This window comes from Pristis pectinata, chromosome 5 (assembly GCF_009764475.1).
Source record: "Pristis pectinata isolate sPriPec2 chromosome 5, sPriPec2.1.pri, whole genome shotgun sequence".
Taxonomy (NCBI): domain Eukaryota; kingdom Metazoa; phylum Chordata; class Chondrichthyes; order Rhinopristiformes; family Pristidae; genus Pristis; species Pristis pectinata.
Genome location: NC_067409.1, coordinates 29,015,118 through 29,036,770, shown reverse-complemented (window position 1 = coordinate 29,036,770; position 21,653 = coordinate 29,015,118). Strand labels below are relative to the sequence as shown.

The following is a 21,653-nucleotide window of genomic DNA, read 5'->3' as shown; positions in this document are numbered from 1 at the left end:
CCAACGGTCCATGCCGACTAAGATTCCCATCTAAGCTCGTCCCATCTGCCTGCGGTTGGACCACATCCCTCTAAACCTTTCCTATCCATGTACCTGTCCAAGTGCTTTTTAATTCTAAATAATACAAAAAGTATTTTTCACTTGTGTATAAAGCTGGTTATTGAATTGTTTGTTTAAAATTTGTCTGTAACACTGAAATGTGTGGTTTTGAAACTTGTTTGATCAGTTTCAGCAGGAATAGATTAAATCAGATTTTGCAAATTTTAAAAGATGTTGGTCTGACAATAGTCTTAAGTAAGATAAAATAATTTTTTTAAGATTTTATTGTAACCTGTTTTAAAGTTGCTTTTTCTGTTTTCAGCCTCTGGGTAACTTGAGGGATTTTGGACTGTCTGATTTAAAACCCAGCCACCTAGATGAATTGGTAGGCAGATTACTTCCGTGTTTGCCTCCAGTTGATTCAAACTCTGGTACATCCCAATGGCAAATTTCCCATGTTTCATCACAATCCTTCTTTGAAAATAAACATGGTAAGTGGCTTTTCTCCCTTAGTTTATCAAGGAATGTGTTCTGATAATAAAGGAAATTCCTGCATTGTGAAGTGCAGCACATCAAACTGTCAATTAACTTGCTCCCTTTCCATACCACTAGACCTGGGGAAAGGATACTGAAATGGCAATTGAGATTGACTAGCCTAGAGATCCTGCATCTAGGTTTTTCAACTGACTTTAATCACTGGCTATTCTATGAATAATAACTCCCAGGAGCAGGGAATCCAAGGAAATCTTAATTAGGCTTAAAGCTAAACAAAAGTGAAATGTTGTGTAATGCTATATATATAAAAATCATTCACAGATGATTAGATAGCACGGAATATAGGAAGCATGGAATATAGGGATGAAATTAAAAGGTAAAGTAGGAAAGCAAAGAGACAGTAATGGGGGAAAAATTACCAGCAAGTAAAATCAAGAAATCCAGAGGCTCAGATTTATCAAGGACAATCAGCATGGATTTAAGGGATAACTTGACACAACATTTTGAGTATATGACACAAAATTGAGGTCAGTGCCTTTGCTATAGGTTACTTAGACTTTGGCAAGGCATTTGATAAGGTGTTTTATGGCGACACTAGTCAAGAAATGTAAAGTGATTGAGTCCAAGTGAAGGTGACACATTAGATCTTAAATTGGTTCAATGGCCAATGAATGCTTTTGTGTCTGGAAGGTTGTTACCAGTGGAATTCAGTACTCTGTCCTTCATAATATTTGAATGGTTTAAATTTGCATGTAGGAAACATAATAAAGGTTGCAAATGGTGTTTTCTTTTAAAAAGAAAACCTTGTCGTTGACAGCAAGTAGGAAAGATGTGGACCATAAGAAGTTATGAATGGTCTAGTCAGTCAAGCTAAAAAGTAGGAAGTGAAAGTCAATCCAGAGAAGTGTGAAGTACCCAGTGGGAGTTACAACACAGCAGGGGAGTACACCTTTGAGAGATGAGTGGTAAAATCTGTGGGGTCAGTTGCTGGAATGTCAGGAGAATAATATGTGTTGGGGTAGGAATAGTATAAAAATGGGGCTTGATAGTCAGTGGGGAGTTATTGGGTCAAAGGGCCTGTTTTCGTGCTGTATCTTTCTATGACCTGAAGCCTTTAATTGGAAAACCAGGTGGCATGGGTTTGAAAGTAATTTGTGGCATGGGCTTGAAAGTAAATAGTAGAAGAATTGGAAGATCAGAGAAAAAAATGTTTTCACACAGAAGGTTCTGGAGTCTATTGTCTGAAAGGGTGATAGAGGTGGAGCATTTCATCACATTTTAACATGACTTGGGTATAGCCTTGTAGAGTTGTGATTCATAGGGATACTACCCAGTGCTGAATAACTCTGACCAGTTAGGACACGAGGGGCTGAATAGTAATTCTTCTGATTCTATCTCTAGGATTTTCAAGCAATGTCTTCAAAGTGTTGCGTGCATCTCAGCTTTCTCAACAGCATCCACCATTTCTACCGACCTTGTGTTCCAGTCTTCATCTGTGGCCATGTACGTATGCTGGACGTGATAAACGATTTATCCTTGTGTTAAAATAGTCAGTTGTGTGAAGCAATATTAATGAGCTTTAATCTCTTTAAGTCCAAGAGCAAAGACGAGGCTTTAAAACTCTGAGATCAAGAGCAAGGAGACCTGTAGCAACTGAGAATGCAGTTGAAGCAGAGAGTATTGCTCCTTCTTTTATGAAGGTAAGCAGAGATGTATTATTTGTATTGCTACATTAGCACTTCTTTGGAAATATTATAATAGCATTAACATTTTATTTTTATTTGTAGGGACTTCTGTTGAGAGACCGAGGCAGAGAAGTTGAGAATTTGGACAGTTTGATTAAAACAAAAAATATTCCTGAGGCTCATCAGGATGCATTTAAAACTGGTTTTGCAGAGGGCTTCCTGAAAGCACAAGCTCTCACACAAAGGACAAATGGTAATTCAGTACTAAGAATTTACAAAGTCATTTTTCAACATAAAAATGAAGCTTTTTTTTTATGTCTGACTATTTCTACTTTTCCTACTTTCTCTCATCCCATGGTATTAGTTGCTGCTGTTTTTTAAAGCTTCAATAAATTGGAGTTCATGTGTAGACCTGTATTGTGAATGCTGTCGTGTTATTTGACCATGGATGATGCCACAATAAAGACAGCCCTCATCCCTCACTCTTTCCACCCTGTGTCTAGGTCAAGGCAAGAGCATGGAAAATATGATAAACAGGCCCATTTGAGTAGAATCCTTGGCTGAGCAGAAGGAGTTACAGAACCTTTGGTGCTTAAATTTTTATCAGCAAATTTAACAATGAAATGGTAGGAACAGGTTAAAAATGTAAAATGTCAGGTCTGGCAGCATCTGTGGGGAAACCATTTAATGTTTCAAGATGTGGATCTTTCTAGGAAAAGTTAGAAAATGAAGAAACTAGCAACCGGAACCACAGCTTGCTTTTATGTAGCACCTTAGTTGAATATTCGCAGGCAGGAATATTATCAAAAAAAATAGAACTACACTTGAGGCCTGTGATGAAAAATGTGTAAAGGTTGCATTTTAAATTGAATCATCAGTGGACAATTGGAGGGTAATTACACAGATGTTTTGAGAGGGAAATGCAGAGCTTTTGGCTGAGACAGCTGAAACTCCCAATGATGTTTGATGGAAATGAGTGCAGGGGTAATACAGTTAAGTTTTCTAGTGCATTTGGATTTGTGTATGGTGGAAGGTTATAGGCCTGCAAAGACTGTTGTGAATAATCAAGTTTAAGAAGGATTCTTCATCCTGTTTATCGGAATTGATGAAAAATCATCTTGGAAGTCATTGGATTTTGAAAAATGTAAACTTTTCATTTTGGCTATAAAGATTTGTTTCTGCAGGAATATACTTTCACTGGTTCAGCTCTATCATATGCACTCCTATACAAGCACAAGCTAGGACATCCAGACCTAAGACTTAAGAACAGCTTCTTCCTCACTGCTGTCAGACTTCTGAACAATCACCTCTTTCACATCCCCTTCCTGCTGGTGCTGCCATGTTCTCATACTCTTCTACCTTTCTCGATTGTTCCTTTATTGTCACTTTAGCATTTAGGAAGAAAAATCAGAAAGAAAAGATAAGCTAGATCAAAACATAAAATGAAGGCATAAAGAATTTTTTTAAAGGAAAAGCCAAACTGATGGAAACCATCAGACAAAAGATGAAAGAGCTCATGCTAGCAAATGCAGTGATAAAACATTTTGCCAAATGTGCATTAAGATAATATTTTCTCAAATACGCTCTGTTGCCATGGCACCTATAAACAGTTCTTTTGAATAATCGGCTTGTTTATACTCATCTCTCCCAGATTCTTTAAGAAGAACGAGACTGGTTCTTCTGTTCCTCCTATTGCTTGGAATTTATGGTCTATCCAGAACGCCATTCTTATCTGGTAAGTTTTTATTCATGTACTACCTTTTGGTTTTATAGTGTGCTCTCTGATGCTGAAAGGAAAAAAAATTATTTGTTTCATCCATTTCATCATTTCATTAACGTTATCACCTACTAAAATATCTTTACTATTCAATGATTTTTGTTAGTGGGGTGAAAATGATAATTGAACACCACTCTGGATTATTTTGCACTATAGATTCAACAAGTTTTGAAATGGGAAGTTTAGGGGGCTAGTATTTCATTTTTACATCATTCTCTCCACCAGTGCGATTTCGTACAACATCAGGACTAGATGCAGCAGTGGATCCTATTCAGATGAAGAATGTAACATTTGAACATGTGAAAGGGGTAGGTAGAATTTGCATTGATTCTTGATAAATATTTTGAATTTTGAGATTCATTTGCGAATACTTTTGTGATTTTATTATCAGGTAGAAGAGGCAAAAAATGAACTACAAGAAGTGGTAGAATTTTTGAAAAACCCTCAGAAGTTCACTGTGTTAGGAGGCAAACTGCCTAAAGGTATGCAGCTGGAAATTGTAACAGTTCTGTCATGCATCTTTCCCTGTTCTATATATCTTTTACAGCTGACCCCAGAAAAAGTTGGTAATATTACAAAATCAATGTTCTAATAGAAGGAATTGTTCTGTATTGACTGGAGATGAATGCTATTTGATTGATAATTTCTCTCCCTGACTCCATTGTCCACTTGTTCCTCCCCACCAATTTGGGGGGGTGTGAGGGAATCACTTCATTGAATACCTTCGCTCTGTTTTCCTTAACAACCAGGATCTCCTGGTGGCCAGCCATTTTAATTCCACTTCCCATTCCCACACCAGCATGTCTGTCCACGGCCTCCTCTACTGCCGAGTTGAAGCTAGTTGCAGCTTAGAGGAACAGCGCCTCATTCTGTCTTGGTAATCTCCAATGACGGCATGAACATCAATTTCTCAAACTTCTGGTAACCACTCCTCTCTGTCCACCTCCCCCTCCCCTTTTTGTTTTCCCTTATCTCACTGGCCCCATTACCCGTTCTCTTCCCCTCCCCCACCCTCTCGATCTGCCCATCACCCACACATTCCTCAGTCTGGTTCCCCTCCTCACCTCCTTTCCTTTATTCCATGGTCCACTCTCCTCTCCTATCAGATTCATAGAACATGGAACATTACAGCACAGTACAGGCCCTTTGGCCCATAATGTTGTGCCGACATTTTAACCTGCTCTAAGATCTATCTAACCCTTCCCTCCCACATAGCCCCCTCCCCCATTTCTCTATCATTCATGTGGTCTCTATCATTCCATCTTCTTTAGCCCCTTATCAATTCCACCTATCACCTCCCAACTTCTTTCACCATTCCCACTCTCCCCTTCCCCCTCTCACCTGGATTTGCTTATCACCTGCCAGCTCTTGCTCCACTCCCCTCCTACCACCCCTCTTATACTGGCTGTCTCCTCTCTTTCCAGTCCTGATGAAGGGTATCTACCCGAAATGTCAACGGTACATTTCCCTCCATGGATGCTGCCTGACCTGCGGAGTTCCTCCAGTAGTTTGTGTATTGGTCCAGATTTCCGGCATTTGTAGTCTTTCTTGTGTCTCTATTATTTGATTGTGAGTTAACCTAGAACTGACTGCAAATGGGGATATGCAGGTCATAAGAAAAATGCTGTATGTTGGCTTTACAAATCATTGAATATAATTTGATAGAGTTGTACTGGCATCAAAAATTTAAAACTAAATGTAATTTTAGTGATTAGTACATGATAAATGCTTCTTTATGCAGAATAGCTTTTCTCAGATGTTGCTATTTGTGCGATTTCAGTTATTTATAACATGTATAATTTAATCTAACAATGTCCATTTCTGTTTCATTTCAGGCATTCTTTTAGTTGGACCTCCTGGAAATGGGAAAACTCTTCTTGCAAGAGCAGTCGCTGGTGAAGCTGATGTACCATTCTACTATGCATCAGGATCAGAATTTGATGAAATGTTTGTTGGTGTTGGAGCTAGTAGGATAAGGAACTTATTTAGTATGTGTCCTGGTTTTGAAATTGTAAATTGATTTTGTGGTAGAATCACTTCACTTCTGTTTCTTTTTTTGTTTAACTGGAACTTTTGTCCATGTGTATCTCTAGGAGAGGCAAAAGCAAATGCACCCTGTGTCATTTTTATTGATGAACTGGATTCTGTGGGTGGAAAGAGAATTGAATCACCCATGCATCCCTATTCCAGACAGACCATAAATCAACTACTTGCAGAGATGGATGGGTAAGTCCAACATTAAAAGAAAAAATGTTACAGTGAATCTTCTGGTTTAGTGGGTAATGGAACCCTCTCTTTTTTCATTAAAGTCAAATCACACTCTAGGTATCTCTCAAACCTGCAACTCTCCCCACCAAGAAAGACAAAAGCAGCTAGCACTTGGGGAAATGCCAACAGCTGGAGGTTCCTCTCCAGACTGCACAACATCCTCAACATCCTTATTTGGACATAAATGTATTTCCATTCCTTTTGGGTATAAATCCTGGAGCTCCCTAACCAACAACACTGTAGAAGAACCTTCACCAGAAAGGCTACAGCAGTTCAAGAAGGTGATGCACCTTCTCGAGGGCAATAAGATATTGGCAATAAATACCAACTAGGATTTTTTTTTAAGTGAAAGATTACTTTACTGACACTGGTGTTTGCAAGGCATCAGTACTATGTCCACTGCTGCTTTACACTTCCAATTTGAAAACAGCACAGGTAAGTATAAGGAGGATAGTTATAAACTCAACCAGGTGAAATTTTTTGCAGAAAAGTTCCGAAACTTCAGTTGGAGGAAAGCAAGGTGTGCAAAGGCAGTGATTTGGGAGCATGTGTACAAAAGGTATTGGAAAATAGCTGAAAGCAATTTTTAAAAAAGACTGGATTTGGGTGTTTGTAATTGAAGAGCAAGGAAGTTGGGATGATCCTTTATAAAACACGGTTTGGTCTCAATTGGAATGTTACATCTAGTCCTGGGCACCATACTTAATAAAGATATGAAGAGCTTGGGAGGATGTCACAGAGATTTACGACAATGATTCCAGGGGAGGGGACTTCACATACATGATAGAGTAGAGAATCCTGAGTTGTTCTTAGAACTGAAATCATCAAAAGAGAATTTGATGGTGATATTTATCACTAGTGGAGCAGTCAAGCAGCCAAATACCAGAGGACTTAGAATGAAACTACTTGGCAAAAGAACCAAAAGTGACATGAGGGAAAACATAAGAACATCTTATCTGGATGCATCACAGCTTGGTATGGCAACTGCTCTGCCCAAGACTGCAAGAAACTGCGGAGTTGTGAACAGAACCCAGCCTATTACAAAAATCTGCCTCTCCATTGACTGTCTACTCTTCCCGCTATCTAGGAAAAGCAGCCAACATAATCAAAGACCCTTCCCAGCCCAGTCATTCTCTCTTCTCCCCCCTTCTTCGGGCAGAAGATACAAAAGCTTGAAAACTCTTACCAGCAGGCCTGGGGACAGCTTCTATCCTGCTGTTACAAGACTCTTGAATGGACCTCTTGGATGATGAAGATGAGCTCTTGATTTCATTAATCTACCTCATCATGGCCCTTGCACCATATCTGCCTAACTGCACTGCACTTTCTCTGTAACTGTTAACTCTATATTCTTCATTCTGTTAATGTTTTTCTTTTTGTACTACCCTGATGTACTTGTGCTTGGAATGATCTGTATGGATGGTATGCAAAACAAAGCTTTTCACAGTATCTTGGTACATATGACATAAATGAAATAATTACTAATTACTGACATAAAAAAAAGATACGGTACTAGGCCTTTGGCCTCTTGCATCTACTCCAACATTCAATAAGATCATGGCTGATATTTACCTCATTGCCAGTTTCCTCCACTCACCCCATATCCCTTGATTCTCTTAATATCTAAAAATCTATTGACCTCTGCATTGAATATCCTCAGGTATTAAGCCTTGACAGCCCTCTTTGTGAAGAAATTTATTACCTCTGTCCTGAATGGCAGCCCTAATTCTAGACACCCCAACCACAGGAGATGTTAACTCTGCATCTACACTGTCAAATTCCTTAAGAATTTTGTACTTTGCACTGAAATCACCTAAGCCTGAGGGTAGACACTGAGTGTGCTTAATCTTTCATTGTTTGACAAACACCCACATACTAGGAATTAATCTGATAAACCTTTACTGCACTCTCTGTAATGTGTATATCCATCCTTGGCTAGGAAGACCAGACCTGTACACAATCACAAGTGCAATGTTCCTGGGGCAACTGGAGCAAGTCATTTCTCCCCTTGTACTGAAATGCTCTTGCAACAAAGGCCAATGTACCTCTTGCCATCCCAATTGTTTGCCAAACCTGAATATTATCAGTGATTCATATTCAAGTACACTCAGGTCCTTAAATCCCAGGTTTTCAATCTCTCATTGTTTTAAACAATATGCAGCACAGTAGTGCATCTAGTAGAGCTGCCACCTTGCAGCTCCAGTGACCTGGCTTTGGTCACAGCCTTCGGTACTGACTATAGAGTTTGTGTGTTCCCACGACTGCATAGGTTTCCCCACTGCGTCTCTGGTTCTGTCCCCAATCTCAAAGGTGTGCACGTTGGTAGCTTAATTGATCACAGTAAATTGCTCCTAGTTTGTGGTTGAGGAGTTGATAGGAATGTGGGGTGGATAGCTTAAGAAAAAATTAGTGGGGAATCGAATTGCTCTGCAAACCAGCATAGACTTGATGGACAGAAATGGCTTTGTGTCATAAGGAAATATGGTGGGGAGGGGGGTGGCAGTGATGAAATGCTTTACCTATTCTATTCAATTGGATGACCACATTTTTCATTTTGTTATGTCCTTGCCCAGTCATTTGGCCTGAATACAATGTTTCTGCCTCCCCCTCACAGCCCACCCTGCCTCCTAGTTTAGTATCATTAGAAATTTGATACATTACACTTGATCCCCTCATCCAAGTCATTGATATAGATTATGAACAGCTCCTATCCTTGTCACCACAGAAGTCACAGTTTACCAACCCAAAAATGACCTATTTACTTCTATTGTTTTTCTGTCCATCAACCAATCTTCAATCCACTGCAGCATATTACCCAAAAGTTTGTAGACAGTGAGTGATCAAGAACTGGAATATATGGTGTAGGTCAGGGGTTTAGTGGAAGGAGATTATTTTTTGTCATTCAAAAGTGATCTGGGTAAGTATTTGGGGGGGGGGGGGGGTGGTTAGGGAGAGAAATTCAAGACTACAGGTGGCTGTGGTTGAGTGTGATGAGCAAATTCTCCCATGATTTGTTTCTGTGAAGAATTACACTAATGTTTTATTGTTAATGCAGTAAAGTTGATTTTTGTTCTTTCAGTTTCAAGCCCAACGAAGGTGTCATCATTATAGGAGCCACAAACTTTCCTGAAGCTTTGGACAAGTAAGGTCATATAATACTTTATTGCTTTTCTAAATAGTGGGCCAGATCTTGCTGATCCAGCTGCCCTCCCAGGAAATCCGCTGCCAGTTCCTTAGTGGCTGACCACTGCTCCCACCCACATGGTAATTTTGGTGAATCTCAACAACTGGACTCTGCCATTGGACAATGTAGGGAAGATTTGCTCTTCTGTAGCTGTCTTGAATTCTATATTTGACAGCACAAGTTTGGAATTTGCATTGTTTAAACTACTGTACAAATGATTAGATACATCAACATTAGCAAGCAAGTTGCTGCTTCATATGTTTGTAGGAAAATATCAAACGCATTATTGCTGCTGCATATAATATCTCAAAATGTGGACCACCATAATTTTTCTCAAATGCATAGTTGCAAAAGGATTAATTATTTTTGGCCCTATTTAATTCACCTGCTTAAAATATTCACAAATCTGCCAAAAGAATCATGCATAATTATGATAAATATGAGTGTGGTTTCTAATATCAGATCCCAGTTTTCATTTTGTTTTTTATATTTCAGCAAATTAGTAGTTGAACAGTTGGATAATTAGCATGAAAAAGAACTGCTTCAAAATTGAAAGTATCCATCTATTCTACTAAATTAACAGCCTTGATCTAATTTGACAAAATTGTCTAATACGCTATGCCGGCATTGAATCTGCCATACATCATTAATGTCAAAAGAAAATCCTTCCAAATATGGTCCTATCTTAAATCGACACCCAACTTCTCGTGTTCCTCCATAGTGCTCTTGTCCGTCCGGGTAGATTCGATATGCAAGTTACAGTTCCCAGACCAGATATTAGAGGGCGAGTAGAGATTCTTAAGTGGTATCTTGGCAAAGTTAAAGTTGATCCAGGTAAGCTGCAGATGTTCCATAACGACAACAATTATTGCAGTGATATTTTCCTGTATGATCTGACATTAATTTTTTTTCATAGCAATTGATCCAGAAATTATAGCCAGAGGCACAGTGGGTTTCTCAGGGGCAGAACTAGAAAATCTGGTTAACCAGGCTGCTCTGAAAGCAGCTGTTGATGAAAAAGATCAAGTTACAATGAAAGACTTGGAATTTGCCAAGGACAAAATCCTTATGGGTAGGTTCTACCTGGCTATTTGAATTTTGACTTTTTTAGAAAAAAAATACTGTCTGTATTGTTGCCTTGTTTTGAAATTCGCAGAAAGAAGATGATCACAGAGGCTTGGAAAATAAAGTAAATTGGTTGTGTCTGTGTTTAATAACTTGTACTGTAAAACACACCAGATGAGTAATGAATTTAGCTCACAGTTTATTTTTATATAACTAGATGGATGAGGTTTTGTTTTTAGAAACTTGTTTGTCTTAACGTTGCTGGGCAAAATTCTTTGTTACTAAGTTCTTGTATGTATTGTGCAGAATAATGTGCTTTGGAGAAATCACTTGAGTTATATAAGTTCTCTTAAACAAGATGTCAAATCATGGGACTGGACTTCATAAAATTTGTGATATTCTCAAGAGTTTTCCAAACTGAATCAGAATTTTCAGGGAAAGCCCAAAATTATAATACTGATACAAGTATTAAAAAAGAAAATTGAAGTAAACTACTTATTTGTCTAAATTTAAAAACATTTTAGTCAGATACTCAAACCTTTCTTGTAACATAAGGAGTTTGTTCAAAATGTATCTTATTTGTAAAGCTTCTATTTGCTTACAACTATTATTGACAGGTCCAGAGCGCAAAAGCATTGAGATTGATGCGAGAAACAAAACAATTACAGCGTACCATGAATCAGGGCATGCTATAGTGGCACATTTTACAAAGAATGCTATGCCTATTAACAAAGCAACAATAATGCCAAGAGGACCAACCCTGGGACATGTAAGTGTTAATAAAGTATACTTGGGGCTTTGGAAGTGAAGAAGTTTCTATGTAATTTGGCTTTAAAGTTGTAAAGCAATAAGAATATTGTTCTGAATTTTTGTTCCAAATCAGATTATAACTGGTAACTTGATGGTTGTGTAACACTAACATTTTGGCGAAACGATGATTAGTTTTGTGGATTATTATTTGGCTAGGGGAAGTTCTACTACACTTATTAGAGCATCAGAAGGTCCCTTTTCATATAATATATATATGAAATTTATGTCACTATTATCCAGCTGAAAACTACCAGGCCATATCCTATAAGATGGCGCACTGTGTAATGTGCTTTTCCTTGATCCCATGCCACTCCTGTTAACGGGTAGAATGTGGGAGAGGATTGCTTGGCAGGCAGATAATATATGCAAAGTCAGAATAAAAGTTTTATGTAGTTAACTAATAAATACTTCTAAACCGTGAATGAAGATTGTATACAATAATGAAAGAAATGTGTATTGATATTTCTTTCATGACCTTTTGATTTTCCACGGCTCTTTACAACCCATGATGTTGGGTGGCACTGCTAGTCGAACTACTGTCTCACAGCTCTAGTGACCTGGGTTCAACCCTGACCTCTAGTGCTGTCTGTGGGGAGTTTGCATGTTCTCCCTCTAACTGTGTGGGTTTCCTCTGGGTGCGCTAGTTTGCTCCTGTGGGTCGGTAGATTAATTGGTTATTGTGAACTGTCCCTTGTGTAGGTAAGTGGTGGAATGTGGTCATTTAGTGTAAGTGGGTGCTTGATGGTCAGTGCAGACTCTGGACTGGCCTGTTTCTGTACTATATGGCTCTGCCTCTAAGTCCTTCTGAAGTGTAGTTTCTGTTGTCATGTAGAAACTGGGTATCCAGTATCTGGATGGCAAGCTCCCATAAACAGCTATGTCTTAACGTCATTCTATCATGTTATCTGTGAAATTAAGTAATAAGTATTGGTCAGTTCACCAGGGATAATTCTAGTGCTCCACAACATTGTGATGTGGAATTTTTTAATTCCATCTGATAGAGCAGACAATCTTGATGTCTTATCTAAAAGATGGGCACTTCTTCTCAGTAGTGCACTGGAGTGCCAGTGTTTATCACTTAACATCACTAAGTCAGATTTATTTGGAGTGCTAGCCTACGTTTTGTGCTCAAGTCTGGATATGGTTCTAATACCTGGAACTTTGACTCAAATCAGTGTGCCTGAGTTATTTCTGCTGTCCTGTTCAGGATTTGTATGCTATTGGGCTAGTAGTCTAAAGTTGTTGAAAATTAAGATTAGTGCTTAAGTTTTCAAACTAGAATTAGAATGTTTTTTATGTGCATGTATCTTACAAACTTTTGTTTCCTGAGAGGCCTATATTAAGCTTCCTGTACAACATAATTCCTCACAGGTTTCATTATTACCAGAAAGTGACAGATGGAGTGAAACCCGAGCTCAGTTACTTGCTCAAATGGATGTTAGCATGGGTGGTAGAGTAGCAGAAGAACTCATCTTTGGAACAGAGCAAATTACCACAGGTTTGCATTTATTATTTAGTTACGTAAGAACATAGAAGCAGGAATAGTCCAAATGGTCCCTTGCGCTGTTCTGCCATTGAATAAGATCACTGGTCTCGTCTTGACATCGATTTGCTTTCCTCCATGCGCCCCACAACCCTTGAATCGTTTAAAGTTCAAAAATCTGTTTTTTTAGATCTTGGTTATATTTGGGATCCACAACCCTCCTGAGAAATTCCCCTCCTTTCTCTGTTTTAAATGGGCAAACCTTATCCTGAGATTGTGCCCTTCAGTTCTACAAACTCCAACCAGAGATAACAACCTCTCAGTATATACCCCATAAAGCCCCTCAGAATCTTGCATTTCGATTAAAACATGCTTGTAGTTTTCTAAATTCCAGATTGTATAGAACCAATTTGCTTAAGCTTTCCTCATAAAATAACCCATACCTACCTGGAAATTAATAAATCTTCTCTGAATGCCTTCTTAACATAGGAAACCAAAACTCTGCACTGTAGTTATTCCACGTGTGGTCTGTTTGCTACACTTCTGTGCTGCTTGTGTGAGGGTAGTAAGATCTCTTTGAACACAACATTTATTTGTCTTGTGCTATTTTAAATAAAGCCTTTTTTATATTCTTCCTACCATAGTGGATTACATTTCAATTCTCCATATCTCCATCTATCAGCTTTGCTCACTCGCAGCTGTTTACATCACTTTGCAAACATAGCATCCTCTTCATTACTTTTCTATCTGTTGGTACCACCAACAGATTTTGCAGTCAATCCCCATTGTCCAGATCATTAATATAAGTGGTAAATCCCAGTGGCACCTTGCAGATTGCATTTTGCCAACCTGAAAGTGGCTTGTTTGTCAGTGTTTGCATAGCAGCAAGCACTTTCATTTGGTATGCAATGAAAGGCTGGTAGTGTAAAACGCTGATAATCCACTATTTGATTACTTGGAAATTCTATTTGGCATCCAGTTCACTGAGGCCCCATTTTGCAGGCTCCCTTAAACTCACTGGAGTCCTTGGAAAATTTATTATACTGCTGTGTAACATCTTGTGGGGGGGAAAAAGATGTGTTAATATAGAGAGGGGAGTAAGAGGTGGAGGGGTTGCACTACTGATAAGATAGAATGTTACAGCAGTACTCGGAGAGGACATACTGGAGGACTTATCCGCAGAAGCAATTTGGATGGAGCTCGGAAATGGGATAGGTGCAATTATGCTGATGGGATTATACTATAGACCTCCCAATAGAGGTAGAGCAACAAATATGTAGACGGATTATGGAAAGGTGCAGAAACAACAGGATTGTCATTGTAGGGGACTTTAACTTTCCCAGTACTGATTAGAACTTTGTTAATACAAGAAGCTTAGATGGGGTGGGATTTCTTCAGTGCATCCAAGAGGGGTTCTTGAAACAGTATGTAGCGAGTCCAACTGGAGGAGAGAACATACTGGACCTAGTTTTGGGAAATGAGCCAGGCCAGGTGATAGACCTGATGGTGAGTGAACATTTTGGGAATAGTGACCACAACTGTTATGTTTTAAAATAATTATGAGTAAGGATCAAATTGGATCTTGAGAATAGGTACTAAACTGGGGGAGGGCAAATTACGACAGGAGCTAAGGAGCATTGAATGGGAGCAGCTGCTGTCAGACAAGTCCACGTCTGACGTGTGCGAGTTTAGTATTGGCGTGTTCTGGTAAGGACAAGGATGGTAAAGTGAGGGAACCTTGGATGACCTGAGAGGTTCTAAATTTAGTCAGGAAGATAAAGGAAGCATATGTTAAGGTTTAGGAAGCTAAAATTAAAACTGGGCCCTGTGGAATATAAAGATAGCAAGAAAGTGCTCAAACAGGCGATTAGGAAGGCCAAAAGAGGCCATGAAATGTCCTTGGTGAGCAGGGTTAAGGGTAATCCCAAGGCGTTTTATGCTTGTATTAATTAAAAGAGGATAACTAAGGAGAGGGTAGGTCCACTCAAGGATAAAGGAAGGAATTTGTGCTTGGGGTCAGAACAGATGGCTGGGGTACTAAATGAGTACTTTGCATCAGTATTTACCAAGGAGAAGAAATTGGAGGATAGTGAAAACAGAGTGGCGCATGCTAATGTGCTGGGACACTTTAAGATTAAGGAGGAGGTAGTGCTGAGTCTTCTAAAAACCATTAAAGTGGATAAGTCCCCAGGGCTTGATGGCATCTTTCCCAGAATATTGAAAGAAGCTAGTGAGGAGATTGCTGGGGCTTTGACAAGGATCTTTGTATTCTTACTAGCAACATGAAAGGTCCCGGAGGACTGCAGAGTAGCAAATGTTGTGCCTTTGTTCAAGAAGGGAAATGGGGATAATCCAAGTAATTGTAGGCCAATGAGCTTCACATCCGTGGTATGGAAGCTATAGGAGAGGATACTGAATAAGAATTATGCACATTTGGAAAGGCATGGCCTGCTTAGGAACAGTCAGCATGGCTTTGTGCGGGGAAGGTAATATAATTCAAACTTGATCATGTTTTTTGAGAGGTGACAAAGGTGCTTTTGATGAAGCCAAGGCAGTGGACGTTATCTACATTGACATTGGTAAGGCATTTGACGAGGTCCCTCATGGTATGTTGACTCTCAAGATAAAGATGCGTGGGATCCAGGGTGAATTGCAAGTTTGGATTCTGAACTGGCTTGCCCATAGTAGGGGTGGAAGGCTGTTATTCTGGTTGGAGGCTTGTGACCAGTGGTGTTCCGCTATGATCAGTACTAGGACCTCTGTTGTTTCTGATAATATATCAATGATTTGGATGAAAATGTAGATGGGTGGATTAGCAAGTTTGCGAGTGACACCAAGATTGGTGGAGTTGTGGACAGTGTAAAGGACTTATCAAATAATACAACGGGATATGGATCAGTTACAGATATGGGCAGATGGAGTTTAAGTGTGAGGTGTTGTGCTTTGGGAGGTCAAATGAAAGGAGGAAGTATAGAGTTAATGGCAGGCCCCTTAATAGCATTGAGGTACAGAGGGATCTTGGGGTCCAGGTCCATAGTTCACTGAAAGTGGCTATGCAAGTTGATAAGGTGGTAAAGAAAGTGTATGGAATGCCTGCCTTTATTGGTAGGAGTGTTGAGTATAAGAGTAAGGAAGTCATGCTGCAGCTATGTAAAACTTTAGTCAGACCACACTTGGAGTATTGTGTGCAGTTCTGGTCACCCCTCATAGGAAGGATATGGAGATTGTGGAAAAGGTGCAGAAGAGGTTTACCAGGATGCTGCCTGGATTAGAGGGTGCGAGCTATGAGGACATGTTGGACAAACTTGGGTTGTTCTCCTTGGAGTGTTGGAAGCTGAGGGGAAACCTGATAGAGGTTTTATGAGAGGCATAGATAGGGTGGACAGTCAGAATCTGTTCCCCAGGGTAAAAATGTCAAACACGAGAGGACATGCTTTTGTGATTAGGTGGGGGAAGTTTAAAGGCAACATGAGGGGCAAGTGTTTTTACGCAGATAGTGGTAGGTGCCTGGAATGGGTTACCAGGGGTAATAGTGGAATTGGGCAGTTTGGTGGAGTTTAAGAGGCTTTTAGATAGACACATGAATATGAAAGGAATGGAGGGATATGGATAATAAACAGGAGGAGGACATATAGTATTAATTGGCATCGAGATTAGCAGAATATCATGGGCTGAATGGCCTGTCCAATGCTGTACTGTTTTATGCTCTATGTTAATAGGAATGACATCCAATAGTTTAGAGAATCTGTCAGTCCAGCACCACTGAAGTCCCAAGTGTGCAGATTTAATGGAGTTGTACTGAATTGGTGTTTACAGTTCTGCAATTTTTTTCTTATTAAACCATGAATCACAAAATTGTAGTTTCATAAAACAAAGGACTTTAAAGTTCCAAGTGACCCCTTCTGTGTAAATTCTGCTTCCATGCACAAGACTAATTCCTGGAATTTGGTATACTGAAAATGTGCTTCCTGGGTTTTTCTAATAGTTTAATTCTTATTTTTTGGGATCTATACACTATACCCATTTGATTTTTTTTCCAGTCAGTTCAGTGCCATTTTATGGAAGGGAGATGTATTTGGTTCAATAACAAGAGTGACTAAACAGCCCTCAGACTAATGACAGATAAGTCATGATATAGGCAATTTGATCTGTTAAGTTTTTACTGGCTCTATGCAAGAGCAATCCCATTCCTTTACCTTTTCCTCATTGCCCTGCAAGCTCTTTCAAGTACTTATCCAGCTTCCTTTTGAATGTCATAGTTGATTCTGCTTCTACTGCTAAGCCCAGTGGTGCATTCCAGACCCTAGCCACTCATTGCGTTTTTCCCCTACTCTTAACCCTCTGTAATTTGATTATATTAGAATCACCTCCATCTGAAAGGGTATGTGCCCTGCTCACCTCTAACTGACTGATCTTTTGTTTCCTGAACTCCTTTGTATCCAGGAGTATCTAGAACCTATCTGCTGCTGTTTTTGTTAGCCATGTCTCCATTGCTGCCACGCCATAAGGTTGTGAATGAAAGTAACTTTGAATGCATATCTAAGCAAACATTACTGTTTTTTTTCTAGCCATTTAATTGAATTTATTCTGTTTATCATAAGCTTTGCAGACAGCTGAACATGCTTGCCTTCTATATTTGTTTTAGGAGCTTCCTTGACTCTCACAATGAGTAAAAATAGTTTGTCAGTTTGAATATTTTGCAGCTGAATTACTGTGGATTTTTTTAAAATTTAGGTGCTTCAAGTGATTTTGACACTGCCACCAAAATAGCAAAGTTGATGGTCACAAAATTTGGAATGAGTGATAAGGTAAATCGCATTTTCACTTGTTTATATAAAGTGTTACTGTACTTTGCAATACCAGTATTTTAAATAATGGCCATGTAAAATCGATCTCTAAGTGGGCAGAAGTTTGTTTTGCACATCTGAGTTTCCATGGCCTTTTGAACACAACTGATAAACATAAGTTGTAAACTGTGATTAAATTGAAGATCTTTTAACCTCTTTTCACTTTAGTTTGCATTTCATAAATGTCAGTTTTAATTTGTTCCTCTATAGCTATTTACTCCACTTTGAATTTTCCAACGCAGATTTTCTTTTCTCTACTTTTTCTGATTCATAATTGATAAATTCTAGGGGTGCTCATTAATAAAGCCACAAATTGATGTATTTTTTCAGCCATCATTTATGTAATTTGTGTACATGTTATCTTCACTTTCAGTGAATCATTTTGCCCTTGTGCACTGAGAACTCCATGTAAAGTTTCAAAAAGAGATGACAATAGGCTTCCGTGTAGTTCGGTCCAATAAATTAATCTAATTTAGTGTGTTTGAATCATATGAATTGGGCAATGTATTACATAAGAATGCAAAGTGCAATTAATCACATTTAAGAGGAACTATCCTTAATGAACAATTAATCTCAGCAAATCAGAATCTATCATAACTGTGGGGTTTTTAACCCTCTTACTTTGGCTGGCATTTTGCAAGAGTATACATTTGATCTTCTAAAAGCTTTTTGTTGGGGTCAGGAGGAAGACACTCTGGATGAGTGCTGACATGCACCACGCCATGGATGTCTTGACTTTGCAATCAAGTAGAATGAGTACTGCTCCTGCTCATCTTTTGGATTTTGGAACAATCAGTTTTATTACTGGTTCTGAGGATCATCCCTTTTGAGCTAAAGAAAATCAGCAAGGAATTTTGCCAATTAGAATAAATGAGCTTCTTGACAATGGGGTTCTTGGTCAATAATGGTATATTGAGGGAAATCAGAATACACAAGGAATCTGAATTGGAGTAATATGGTAATCAGATTTACAAGTCTATAGAAGGTTACAGCAATGAGAAGGGACACGCTGGTTGTGGGAGATAAATACAAGCGTGGAAAAACTTAGTTTCCATCACAAGCTTTAATATTTTTCCTTGAGCCATATTGCTATAAATAGCTAGCAGTGTAATTAAAACTATAAAAGTTGTGCTTCAATTAATATTGACCCTGCCTTTATTTAATTAGACCATTTAATTGGAAGCAATTTGGCTAATCTCTACTTTGTCTGCAATCCATCATGAGCACTGAACTCTTATGCGTGTTCTTCATTTGAATTATAATGGAACACCTCAACAAAAGACGTGTCCACCTATCTAACCCAATGACATATCTATGCCTATCAACACTGTACTCCAGTACTACACACAACAGATCTGTACCTACAAGTATAGTATGCCTCTATCTGGAGTGACATCTAGATTCTGGTCCAGAAACTTGATCTGGTCCCAAGCTTCAAAGCTTAGCCTGATCCCCAATCTGGTCCCAGGCCTGGTCGTATTCCTGACGTGATTGCTAGCCCACCAGTCCGGTCCCCAGCATCAAGTGGGAATGGGAGGTTGTTGGAGGAGAAGCATCGAGTCTTGTCGCTGGATACCAGTACTTCTGTCATTGTAACAGTCTGTTTATTGGGGGTAGGTGGGGAATTGCTGGAATAGCTACTATGGTGCGAATGGGACAGAAGCAGAACTTGTGGGGCGGCTGGGATGGCACGTGCTTGTGGGCTGCACAATCCCATCCTGTGAATTGGATCTGCTATGTTGAGCCCTACAGTTCTGTTTAACTCCTCTTTCACACCTCTTTATCTTCCACTTGATTTAAGACAGATTTCAGTCCCAGACTTGAAAATACAGATCGGGGCATCCTTCACCCTCTAAGACAGAGAATTCCAGCAATTCATCACCTTGAGTGAAGAAATGTTTTTTCACATTTGGTTCTAAATGTCAGCTGTTTTTAATTGTGTTTTTAGCTTGGAGTAATGACTTACTCAGATCCAGAAAAAGTAAGCCCAGACACTCAATCGGCAATTGAACAAGAAATCAGAATATTATTGCGGGTAAGTTTTGTTTCAGATATAACTAAAGCAGTACATTAAACCACCTTTTAAATTAAGGGTGGAGAATTCTGGTACTTCTCTACTATAACACATGGCTGTGATTGATAAGTCTGACATATCAACTCCGAACATATTTGTGGAGGTGGAAACAAACTTGCTAAATACTTCCAGCTTTTTCTATTTTTATTTTGAATCTGCAGTATCTATAATAGTTTAGTATCATCTTTCACTGTGTTAGGTCCAGAAATTTGAGCACAATATTTCCATTCTTGGAAAAGATGCTTCACTGTTGAAAGCATGGTCTTTAAGATGTAGCATTATTGGCCCTGTAAACACTTTTTAGATGTGAAAGTTCCCAAGTGGAATAGAATTTTCCTTGGATGGCCTGGCCAATGTTATCCCTCAATCAACATCAATAAAAGATAACTTCAGCACAATGCTGTATTGGAACATGTCATCCTCAACAATCTACTGGTGGCAGATGCCTCTGTCCTTGATAGTGTGGACGTCATCACCACAGCTCTTGTGGAGACAATCCCATTTTGGCACTGAGGACGAAACTGGAGCACCCAGTGGAAACTATGCAGTCATCAGGAGAATGTACAAGCTCAACCCTGACAACAACAGAGGTCAGGATTAAACCCAGGCTGCTGTGAGATAGCAGCTCTACTAGCTGTGCCACAGTGCCATCCTTGTGTGCTAAACAAAAACAGCATGCCATAGACAGAATTTGGCAATCTCTCAACCATTGGGTCACATCAAAATTTCGCAGCCTTACCACATCTCTTTGTGAATGGTGAGAGGACAGTTAAACAGCTAATGGGAGGGAGTGGCTTTGAGGATACTCCTCGCAACAATGACAGAGCCCAGCATGTGAGTGCTAAAGGAAAGGCTGAAGCATTAGGAAGCACATCCAGTGAGAAGCATGAATAGATGCATCTCTGCTTCCTCCTGAGATCCCCATCAGCACAGAAGCCAATCTCCAGCTAATTTGATTCATTCTACATGGTAAGCATCTCTGCTTCCTCCTGAGATCCCCATCAGCACAGAAGCCAATCTCCAGCTAATTTGATTCATTCTACATGGTATCAAGTAAGAGCTGAATGCATTGGATGTTATAAGGACCATGAAACCAGACAAAATTCCAGCTGTAGTACTGAAGAACTGCACTCCAGAACTGACTGTGCCTCCAGTCAAGCTGTTCCACTTCAGTAACGACACTGGCATCTACCAGACAACATGGAAAATTCTGACAAAGGATCTCTGACCTGAAGGGTTAACTTTGTTTTTCTGCAGGTACCACCTAACCTGCTGAGTGCTTCTACTGTTTTGTTTTAATTTCAGATTTGTAGCATCGGTCATTTTATTCTTTTACGCCACCTTTAACCATTCATTCCCTCCACCATTGGTGCATTCATTGCTATGTGTACTGTCTATAAAATGCACATTTACTCATCCAGACTATTCTGACAGTGCCTTCCAAGTCATGGACTAATAAGGACAAAAGTATACACCACCTGCGGGATCCCCTCCAATTCACATCTGACTTAGAAATATATTGCCAATCCTTCATCGTCGCTGGTTCTAAATTCTGAAACAACCTGCCAAACAGCACTGTTGAAGCACCTTCACCAGACAGACTGCAGCAGTTCAGGTGGCTCATCACCAATGCTTTGAGGGCAGTTAGGGATGGGTGATAAATGCTGGCCTTGCTAGTGAAGCCCAAATCCCAGAAATTAATGTAAATTGAAAAAAAATCTGCAAAGTGACTTCTGTTACATATGCAGTGAACAAGCCAAAATAAAAGCACTGTTTGCAGCAGTGCTTTTGTTTAAGATGTACTGCATTGGTTTGGAATCATTTGGCACACTTTTCCATTCTTGCCTGATCTTCTCAAATTTGTGCCATTGTAAGGAATAATTGTTAATATTTATCTTTGGTGTGATCCTTCTAAGCAGCCCAGCA

The 21,653-nt window shown here is 39.4% G+C and overlaps 1 protein-coding gene across 1 annotated transcript in view; it reads left to right on the top strand.

Annotated features, from left to right (window-relative positions):
• yme1l1b (YME1-like 1b) overlaps positions 1-21,653 on the top strand; it is a 38,175-nt gene that overhangs the window by 13,004 nt on the left and 3,518 nt on the right. Inside the window, exons 3-18 of the mRNA XM_052015658.1 lie at positions 362-530; positions 1,936-2,037; positions 2,128-2,234; positions 2,322-2,472; positions 3,871-3,954; positions 4,222-4,308; positions 4,392-4,478; positions 5,832-5,984; positions 6,090-6,222; positions 9,344-9,406; positions 10,170-10,282; positions 10,365-10,520; positions 11,131-11,282; positions 12,695-12,821; positions 17,541-17,614; positions 19,602-19,688. Coding sequence (XP_051871618.1) covers positions 362-530; positions 1,936-2,037; positions 2,128-2,234; positions 2,322-2,472; positions 3,871-3,954; positions 4,222-4,308; positions 4,392-4,478; positions 5,832-5,984; positions 6,090-6,222; positions 9,344-9,406; positions 10,170-10,282; positions 10,365-10,520; positions 11,131-11,282; positions 12,695-12,821; positions 17,541-17,614; positions 19,602-19,688 — 1,845 coding nt within the window. The remainder of the gene's footprint in view (positions 1-361; positions 531-1,935; positions 2,038-2,127; positions 2,235-2,321; positions 2,473-3,870; positions 3,955-4,221; positions 4,309-4,391; positions 4,479-5,831; positions 5,985-6,089; positions 6,223-9,343; positions 9,407-10,169; positions 10,283-10,364; positions 10,521-11,130; positions 11,283-12,694; positions 12,822-17,540; positions 17,615-19,601; positions 19,689-21,653) is intronic.